Source organism: Clupea harengus, unplaced genomic scaffold (genome assembly GCF_900700415.2).
Source record: "Clupea harengus unplaced genomic scaffold, Ch_v2.0.2, whole genome shotgun sequence".
Lineage (NCBI taxonomy): Eukaryota > Metazoa > Chordata > Actinopteri > Clupeiformes > Clupeidae > Clupea > Clupea harengus.
In genome coordinates, this window is record NW_024880302.1 from 1 (window position 1) to 10,568 (window position 10,568).

The 10,568-nt window shown below is 44.0% G+C and overlaps 1 protein-coding gene across 2 annotated transcripts; it reads left to right on the forward strand.

Moving 5' to 3' along the window:
• The first annotated feature begins 2,576 nt into the window (after window positions 1-2,576).
• Window positions 2,577-10,254, forward strand: flad1 (flavin adenine dinucleotide synthetase 1). Of its 2 annotated transcripts, none has more exons than XM_042706515.1 (9): window positions 2,577-2,675; window positions 2,950-3,018; window positions 3,448-3,620; window positions 4,119-4,878; window positions 7,015-7,162; window positions 7,514-7,612; window positions 8,915-9,104; window positions 9,616-9,689; window positions 9,785-10,254. In XM_042706515.1, the coding sequence occupies exons 3-9, from the start codon at window positions 3,456-3,458 to the stop codon at window positions 9,918-9,920; spliced, it is 1,572 nt and encodes a 523-aa protein (XP_042562449.1). In that variant the 5' UTR covers window positions 2,577-2,675; window positions 2,950-3,018; window positions 3,448-3,455; the 3' UTR covers window positions 9,921-10,254. The 2 variants fall into 2 exon arrangements, with proteins under 2 accessions (XP_042562449.1, XP_042562448.1); XM_042706514.1 differs by having other exon boundaries at window positions 2,581-2,675; window positions 2,764-3,018.
• Window positions 10,255-10,568: the final 314 nt, after the last annotated feature.

The following is a 10,568-nucleotide window of genomic DNA, read 5'->3' on the forward strand; positions in this document are numbered from 1 at the left end:
AATGGCCTAATTTAACTTAATAATTTCGGTTGATTACTGGTGTACTTTTACAACGACTTACCTAACCTTTGGCTGTCATCAACTTTCATAAAATTTCGAATGACGAGAGAAGGACCCATTGACAGTCGTTTGATGTCAACACGGCGAATAAATGTATTATGCAAATTGACAGGCGAGATCTTAATATAATCTAATTACCACAACACATGATTAAGATGAGTTGGGCGGCCAAAGAAAGACGTTGTGTTGAGCCTGGCCACAGTAGTCCGGCCACGATTACGTTAGTTGGCCTACAGTAGCCTCGTCTGGCCACAATTTACTTATAGCTTGGTCCTGTCCCGTGAAACCTACATACTTCTGAGCAAGCCGAGAAAAACACCTCTGCTACACGTATTACACTAACAACAACAAAGAACTTCAGCACAAGTTTGGTTTAGTGGCTGTCAATCATAATATAGCAAGGACCCACTTAAAAATGCTATCAGAGTAACTCCGTTAATTCCAGGCTGCTGCTGTACTGAGAAAAAAAATGTTCGATTCACTGAATACAACACTGTAACAACTTTGACACAATGGATCCAATTACTTCAACTTATCACATCGACCACGTTCCGACACGCCGCCTTGAAAATTCCGACTTGAATCGTGCTGACCAAATTGTGGTCAACTTCTGCTGAAACTTACCCAGTCTTTTGCTTGCGTCTCTTTCGTGCCTTTCTTCTCCAGTCACGTCGCACTCCTCTGAATTTTACATAAAATCACATCTATACCCACGGATTATTGAGATAGTGGAAGTCAGGTGTCGTCTCCAATTCATGTGCAGTTCTTAAAAGAAAGAGTTTTAAACTTTTCTTCTCTTCTCTCCCTTCCGTTTCTCCCTCTTGTCGCCCCCTCCTTTCTACGGTCTAAAAAAGCCACTTCCGCGATCAACTGGCTGCGTCATGTGGTTTGGCGTTCGAACAGGCGCCCGCACCTGGCCCCTTGCACGGCCTTGACTTGTTTTTCGCAGGAGGGATTTTTTTTCCGAAACGGACGCCTGTTGAGTCCCGACTCCAGTGCTAACTCGTTTTCTCTAAAGCCACATGCTATAGCTACTTTAGTAAAGCTAGGGCTCCATATTGGAGACTGTACTAAAACACAATAGATAGATACGGGGCTTTTGACCAGACGTTTTTATTTAAGTCACGAAAAGGAATCCACTACACAAAATACCTTTAATTAGGCCTACATCAGTTTTTAATGATTGCAAGTGTTGGATTTTTACAGTAGCAGTCCATTGCCTTGCACTATGCACTGGCTATCCACTAAATTGATTGATAAGTGCATGTAGTCATTTTATCACTGTTTGGTTTTTCTGATTACCTCATTATTGTCACATTAGTCAATGTCTGATGAGTTATAGCAATGAGACTGCATGACTTCCTGTGAAACCGTAATCATAATAGAAACTCCATTATAGACCAACAGGGGGAATTGAGAGTAAGACGAGTATGTTTAAGAATGTATGAAAGCCCAATTATTTACATGTGGCATTTGGAAATTAAGGACTTCATCAAGTTACATCAGTTTGTTTTCTTGTTTGTAAAATGCTAAACATTATTTATTGCCAGCCATCTCACTTAGGTGAAATCAGGTTCAGCATGGCAAACTCTCGGAACCAAACCATAACATGCTGGTCAAGAAGACGGTCTACATGTCAAAAGAAGGACTGGTCTACAAAAAAAAATGCCATAATAGCTAATAATGATCTGTGCTTTAAGTAGGGCTCATAATGTTATATTATTAACATGGCAGAGGAACATCTTGTGGAACCTGCCGTAAAATTAATAGAATGGTGCTCTTTCCCTTAGCAAAGTTCACTAAAAAAGATGTATGACAAAAATGCTGTCTGTCCTCAATCTCAGCCCCCCAGTAGCCTACACATTGCTGGATTGATTGGTAGCCCTGAGACTAATGCTCAGTTCAATCCTTGCCTACCACATGGAGGTCTGTCTCGTTGGCCATGTGTGTAAGGCCTGCTTTTACAAGTCGCAGCTTCAGAAGATAAGAAAATAACAAACAAGTCATGCTCTTCAGCATGAACCAAAAAGAACGTTAGATAAGCATATTAAGTTTTAACCTACAATAAAAGTTAAACCAACGTAGTCAGCTACACAGACAATCTCTTTCGCCCATCAATTGTATATATACCGGTAGTCTAATCACTGGTTTCGCCAGATCTGAAGGAGTAGGTAGGCCTATTCAAAGATGTGTGTGTTGGTTACATTGTAAAACTCATGCAGAAGTGATGGCAATCGTTCTGAGGTGATGACGACCCCTGCTGTCTTAGAAAATGATTGAAGCAGTTTGAGTTTTGAAGTCGGTGAAATACGCCATCCTTTCGCGTTCCGAATTGTGAATCTATGTAAACGTTTTGATATTGTCTATGAGATTTCCAGCGGTACTTAACGTTCTGTTATTTTTTTCTTGACATACACTACAGAGGACATGCAACATTCAGCCACTTCCGTCTTACGAAACAGCATGAGTTATTTGTGTGCTTCCCTACAGCCCATTGGTTGACTAGTGACCGGGGCCGGATGTTCCGTCATTCTGATTGGTGTGTTGCAATCATGTGATTAGTAAGTGACGAGAGTGACACTGCAAATACATAACTGGGACACAACGTTGTTATGGTAAGTGTAGTCCTGCTCGTACTATAATACAGTATTCAACTGTATTTTAATCATTAATGACATGGAGTTTCGTATAATTGTACTACAGATTCTTCGTGGACTTTAAGTGTGATTTACGAGGCGGGACCAGTCGGTTGTGACCACTTTCTTTACCAAATGACCGTGGTCGTGTCACCCTCGCCAAGAAGGTCCACTGTCCTCCTTTGGCGTACCGACGTCCCGCTACAGTTAACATTACTGATTGACTGTATTGTGCAATATGATCCCTCTTTAGACACTTGCTAGCCTAGCAGCAGCTGCTGTGGAACCCGGATCTGCATCTCTGTTTAACTATTTTTTGAAGGTAGGAAGGTTATTTGTTCCAACGTTTCTCGTCTGTGTCTAAGGGCTCCCCAAAACAAAGTTAGCTAAAGGTTAGTTAGCAGTGCAATGAATTGGTATTAGTACCTGTTTAGTCGTGTCGTGCGAGTTCCTCAGCTTCATGTAAATAGAACTCGATGGTGTTCGTTGGAAGGGTTTTTTCTTCCCATCAACTCATTATTAGCATACCTACACAATATGTAGATTCATACCAATGTTATCTGATTGACAGTAGTTCTAATTTTATTAACAATCTAAGCCCACACAATTTTAGTAGAAAGTAACTACATATCGTTACTTTGCAGAAGATAGTGTTGTATTTCTTGCACTATATTGCGAACCCATCATTGAGATCTTGTCACCCTGCCTCTACGACCCTTGTCTCCCTTCTCTTTCACTCCCTCCTGCCCAGGGGCCTGAATGCTGCAGGCGTTGCCCAGGTTGAGTAGAGCAGCGGTGAGAGTGAGGAGAATTGGGATTCAGGTCACTGCTATGGCCCTCAACCACCAGAGCACCAGTCCCTCCCGGGACAAGGGTGGCACCGTCACAGCAGCCATCCTCATCATTGGTGATGAGATCCTGAAGGTGATAGCTGATCAACTGAACAGCAGTTATCTTGTGCAAGTTGTTAGTCAACCCTTACCTGTAGGCAGTACATTATTAATACATAATTCCAAATTTAGAGACGTCCATCAAGTTCACTGAAATCAGTATGAAACTATTGTTTCTGTACTCTTGGACCAGAAATATATCGGTAACGCTCTGTGATGTGGTGTGTTTCAGAGTGTAAGTACAAGCAGCCTCCGACTTGAATAACACAGAGGAAGTAGATTGTCCAGTTTACTGTGTCTCGGATATATCAATAACATTCAAAGGGCAGCTCTGTAAGAATACATTATCAATTATATGTAACTAATAGAGCAATATTACGTGTTATATACTGTTATTTGTTCTTTGCACATCTATCATAAATACATAAGAAAAGAGTGTAATATGAGGGTCCACCCGGTGCACTCCCTGATAACGTGTTTGAATCAGAAGTTGATATCTTATCGCTTCTACTTTTTTTAATCTGTGTCACAGGGTCACACTGTGGACACCAACAGTGCCTTCCTGTGCCGCAACCTGCGTAAGCTGGGCGTGAGCGTGCAGCGCATCACCGTGGTGCCTGACGTGCAGGAGGTCATCGCCAAAGAGGTGGCCACCCTGGCGCCCACCGTCACACACCTGATCACCTCCGGCGGCATCGGCCCCACCCACGACGACGTCACCTTTGAGAGTGTGGCTCAGGCGTTCGGTGAGCGCCTGGCGCCCCACCCAGAGCTGGTGCGCCTGGTGGAGGAGTTCTTCGGTGCGTCTGACCCCAACTCGCCGGCCATGAAGCTCGCCACGGTGCCCGAGTCGGCCCAGCTGAACTATGGCCGCGATCCGCAGAAGGGCCAGCCCATGCGCTACCCGCTGGTGAGCGTGCGCAACGTCTACATTTTCCCAGGTATCCCCTCGCTGCTCGAGCGCGCCTTTAACGGCCTCTCGCACCTCTTCGCCGGCTCGGGCACCACGTTCCACACGCGGGAAGTGTTTGTGGACGCGGACGAGGCGGGAATCGCACCCGTGCTCACGAAGCTCCAGAAAGTCTGGGGCAAGCGTGTGGCCCTGGGCTCCTACCCAGACTGGCTCAGTAACTACCACCGCGTGCGGCTGGTGCTGGACTCGGACAGCCTGGAGGAAGTGGATAAGGCCAGGGCCCAGCTCGTGGAGGACCTGCCCCCTGGTAGCGTGGTGCCACTGGTCACGGACCCGGTCTCCATCGCCCCGGTGGAGGTCTACATGCTAGCCAACAGCGGTGAGGAAACGAGGAAGGGTGGAATGAGGAAAGGGGCGACAGTGGTTCAGGAGGTAGAGAAGTCGTTTAGTAATCAGAAGGTTGCTAGTTCGATTCCCACTGTCGAAGCGTCCTTGAGCAAGACACTGAACCCCTAATTGCTCCTGGTGTGCCATCAGTGTAGATGTAACTTGTAAGTCGCTTTGGATAAAAGCGTCTGCTAAATGACTAAATGTAAATGAAAGAGAGAAGAATAGAGACCACAATAGAAAAGACTTAGAAGAGTGAATGGAGAAAATTGGAGAGAAAAAGTGAAGGGTAACTGGATGAAATGAAAGTCAGCTTTACGTCAGCCAAGGTTAGACCGTTTAGACTCTCTGGTCTACTGTGTCGAAAGCGATTGTCAGTTCTAAGAGAAAGAGAACTCACCAGCCCCTGGAATCGGCTGTGAGCAACAGGTCAAAACTTTCAAGAGGGCAGATTCAGTGCGGTGCATTGAATGCACGGAAACCAGATTGATATTGAAATTGGCCTTTTCGAGTATTTTTCGATCGAAATGGGAGCTTAGAGATATGTCTAAAATGGGAGGTAGGATCAGAATCCAGGTTAGTCTTTTTTTTTTTTTAGCAAAGGTTGCACCATTACAATTCCTGAGATCAGTGATCTGTTAATGGTGTCAAGCACATTACTACCTACAACAGGAAACACCTTCTTTTAAAAGTCAAGATGAAATACAATCTGTGGCACAGGTTGTGGGTTTCATATGAGACACTAACCCAGAGGTAACATTAAACATATTATTACAGCCATTGGCTGCTGTTGGTATCGATGATCTGATTTTGTTAATTTTTTCAATAAAATAGTTTCAAAAATCATCGCTAGAGAGTGAAGAATCAAAGAGGTAGTAAAACTAGCAAGTGGGTTAGAAAGTTATTAATGGTATTTTACACAACCCTGGGCCTATGGTGTCTGAGTCCATCACGTTTAGGAAATCTCTGACAAGAGCTGTACTAGGATAGCAAACATGAATGTTTAAGTCAACAACCATTCAAATTCTGTCCACACGGGAGAGTACAGAGGAAGTCAGTAAACTCTTCAGTGAAATGTGTGATTGCTTTGGGAGGCCTGTACACCAGAGCACAGCCATGGGTTTGAGTCCGACTGATCAACTTTCAGAAGTTGAAGTTCAAAGGTGGAGTAAGAAGTGGCAGTTAATTAAAGGCACTTAATGTGCTTTTGTAAAAACAGTTGCAAGGCTTCCACCATGGCCAGATGGTCTGGGTATACAATAAAACTGACAGTCTGATGGACAAAACTCAGTGAACATGAGTCACCCTGATAAACCACAACAAGTCACAAACATAAAATCCAGTTCCTGCGATGTAAAAAAGTAATTAAAAATAAAACGGCATTAACCAAAGCCATCCACAATTTATCTGACTACCAATGTTCAAAAGTAAAATAGAAACGATAAAAGTTGTTCAAAATACGTTTTTGGGTCAAAGCGTTGCGTGCAAGCCTAGCTGACAGCGACTCGGTCTCACTGTAGTAACGGTCAGCGTCATTAACTCAGGACTTTGACCTTTTAAGGTGGACCTCTACCCTATACAATCGTTAGCATTTGCTTGTACTCTTACCTATCCCAAGAGAAGATATTTTGGATAGCTGTCTATACTCACAGTACCATTGCCGTTTACCACTCTTTTACTGTTACAGGGATGAATTTAGTGCTTGAGGTTTGTTGATTGAGGGAGAGGTGGCATGCGGTCAGTCAGACATCTTGAGCCATAGTCAACAGTTGATTTGTGTGTAAAGTTGTGCAAGCCAATCTCTAGACTGCCCAACCCACCTGCAATTCTCCAGCCCAATTTAGAGTTAGCTATGGCTCAAGATACTAATTTGCAAAATTGCAGAACAGGTTGCGCCCTTACTCTCAAGGGGATGATGTTGTGGCTATTTCTTGATTTCTGGTAGCCATTTATGTCAAAGTGTTGTGTGTGTGTGTGTGTGTGTGTGTGTGTGTGTGTGTGTGTACACAGAAAGAAAATTATTCCTGGCAGCAGTGCCAATCGTGTGGCTTGAGGCTTGATGAATATAGGTTTGTGCATGCATCAGCTTACTTGATTATGGCTTTGTGTCGGACTACATTTCCCATAGGCACCCCTCTGGGCAATAAGGTGGCGTCCGCCTTGAAGACCATTGAGACAGCATTGGACCAGTACGCAGCCAGTGAGACATGTGTAGGCTTCAACGGAGGCAAAGACTGCACTGCTCTTCTTCACCTCTATTACGCTGCTATAAAACGGTGAGTGAAATCACAAATGAAAACAAAGAGTGAGTGTGAGGTGTGGCAAAAGGTGAGAGAAAATGAAGAGATGAGGAATGAGGTATGGAAAAAAGATGGATGGTGATGAGGAGACTGAGGGGATCACATGAGCAATAGACAGGAAGGAGAGAACTTTTGCCATGTCTGTGGACTGAAAGTAGAAGATGATGCAAGACAACTGTAATACATTTATTCTTCTCTTCGTCTACTTTCTCTCTGAACTTCGCCTGTGGATTTGCATTTGACATTGTTTTTCTTCTTCTTCTTCTTTCTCTGTTTCTTTTCTCTCTCTCTCTCTCTTCCCCCTCCTTCTCTCCCTCACGATCCAAGACGTTACCCTGAGGGTAAGGACAAAGTGAAGGCTCTGTATATCCGGATCGTTTCCCCATTCCCTGAGATGGAAAGATTTCTTCAAGATACGATAAACAGGTAATGAAGCCACACTCAAAGGCTCACCGCCTTACGCAGGTCTTACACTGACCTACAGTGCTGTGAAAAGGTATTTGCCCTCCCCGATTTCTTCTATTTTTGCATATTTGTCAGACTTAAGTGTTTTCAAATCATCCAACTAATTTTAATATTAGACAAAGATAACCCAAAGTAAACACAAAATGCAGTTTTTAAATTATGATTTCATTTATTTAAGGAAAAAAAAGCTATCCAACCGTACCTGGCCCTATGTGAAAAAGTGATTGCCCCCTTAGTTACTAAATCAATCACGGTGGTGGTAGTGTGATGGTCTGGGGCTGCTTTGCTGCTTCAGGACCTGGGCGACTTGCCATAATTGACGGAACCATGAATTCTGCTCTCTACCAGAAAATCTTTTTATGACCTAAAGCTGAAGCGCAGTTAGGTTATGCAGCAGGACCAATGATCCGAAGCACACAAGCAAGTCCACCTCTGAATGGCTCAAAAGAAACAAAATGGAGGTTTTGGAAAGGCCTAGTCAAAGTCCTGACTTGAATCCAATTGACATGCTGTGGCATGACCTTGAACAGTCAGTTCATGCTCGAAAACCCTGAATGAAATGAAATCAAACTTTTTTTATACGCCGCATTTCATACCACGAGGTAACACAATTAAAACAATTCTGCAAAGAAGAGTGGGCCAAAATTCCTCCTCAGCGATAAAAGGGTGGCACAACCAGTTATTAAGTTTAGGTGGGCAATTACTTTTTCACATGGGTGATGAATAACTCTTAACCTTCAATAAATTAAAAATCTTTTATTGAAATTAGTTGGATGATCTGAAACATTTGAATGTGACAAATAAGCGAAAATACAAGATATTGGGAAGTGGGCAAATACTTTTTCACAGCACTGTAGCTTCACTATAGCCTCAGTGATCCTGAGTTAAGATTCGGCTGAAGGTGACCTTGCTCTTCACACTCTTTAGACTGCAGCACCAAATGAGTCAGAGGATCTTGTTGACATCGTGTCTGAAGCTGATAGTTCCTGTTCACAAAGCTGACAATAGAGTCTTGGATCCTATCTGGAATCATGCCCTTGATTCTTTGATTCTACTTAACATAACAAGAGGCATTTTTGGCTAAGAACCACTTGACCGTTGTAGCTACTTTGAGACTCTTTACCCTGTACATGTTTGGTGTAATTTTTAATGTCATCTGTTGCCAACAAAAAGCCGTCATATTAAACTACAAGGCTGCTGTGGTGTGTGTGTATACATATTTTGTGGCTCAGTATTTGGCACTAACCCTGTCCTGTATTGTAGGTACGACCTGGACCTGATTTCGGTGGAGGGCAGTATTCGGCAGGCCCTGAGCGAGGTGCAGGAGAGGCACACGGAGCTGAAGGCCGTGTTGATGGGGACACGACACAGCGACCCCTACTCACTCAAGCTCACACCCCTGTGCCCTACTGACCCCGGCTGGCCCGACTACATGAGGGTCAACCCACTGCTGGTAAGGGGGTGCACTAACAACATGCACATGCAGACTCGCGCACACACACACACACACACACACACACACACACACACACACACACACACACACACACACACACACACACACACACACACGCACACACACACCTTTTCCCAGCCTGATGTTGTTCATGGTAAACACAGTGATCTCGTAGAGTAGTCTATAAGAGAGAGGTCTATGTTTCATAATAAGGTAGCTTCTCTTATTTACGCTATGTGTGGCCCCATACAAATTACATGCAGCAGTGGTACTAGGGGTTTGGTTTAGTCGACTAAATCATGCTGTATCTTAACTTGACTTCAGACTCACAATTCTGTACATAGATCCTCTTGTGTTTCCTCAAATTGATTCTGAATTCTGAAACTGCAGTTTGTTCTGTTCTGAGTGATTATTATTTCAGTATGTTATTTCAGTTTCTCACGTTCTCCCTCTCTCTCTCTCTCTTTTGCTCCCCTCCCTTACCTGTGTGTTTCCTGGTGTGTTTCAGGACTGGACATATCATGACATCTGGTCATTCCTAAGGACCCTCTATGTGCCGTACTGCATTCTCTATGATAAAGGGTGAGTTTCATTTTGTGTGTGGCGCTCCTCCTATTGGACCTAACAACTGGATGAACAAAGATTAAATCCTTCACCATCTATCTGTTTTGGCGCAGGTACACCTCATTGGGTAGCATGGACAACACCCTCAGGAACGTATCGCTCCAGACGGTGGACAACCGGGGCGTCAGCCGCTATAAGCCCGCCTACCACCTCGAGAACGAAGACGAGGAGCGCAGCTCCAGAGCCTGAGGTCATCACTATCTACGTCTCGCACACAGGACTCCTCATCTTCAACATCCATCCATCCATCCATCCAACCAGCATAGGTCAACTGAATGTGATGGACAGAGCAACGAAAGACAAGTGTCAAAGAAGGACAACCAGGGCATTACAGATGAAAATTTGGTGTGTGTGAGTGAGTGAGTGTGTCTGTGTTCGTGTGCATCTGTGTGTGCATGTGTGTGTGTGTGTGAGTGAGTCTGTGAGTGTGTCTGTGTGTATCTGTCTATGTTTTGGCTCAATGAAGGGTTGTTGCTATGATTTCCATGAATTTCATGGTTTGTAATAAAAGACTTGAATTTGCTCTCGGTTGAAATGTGAGTCATTCATTTACTGCAAGTGCATGAAGATTCAAATGAAGACCGTGATGAAAGAAACACAGTGTGTCCGTGTGTATTGGGGCCCGGGCTGCCAATGCAATGATTAAATGCATGGTTTCTGTGAACATTTTAAAGCTGTTGAGAAGAAGATTGGGTATGTGAACACAGAGCACTTACTTCATCACATGAAACGCCAACCAAGCGAAGTGTGACTGATGGAAACTGATGCCTATGTGATTGCTTTTGATCTGCGGAGGAGGCGATGTGCATCGCGTTCGGTCTCTTAGTCTCACCTCCA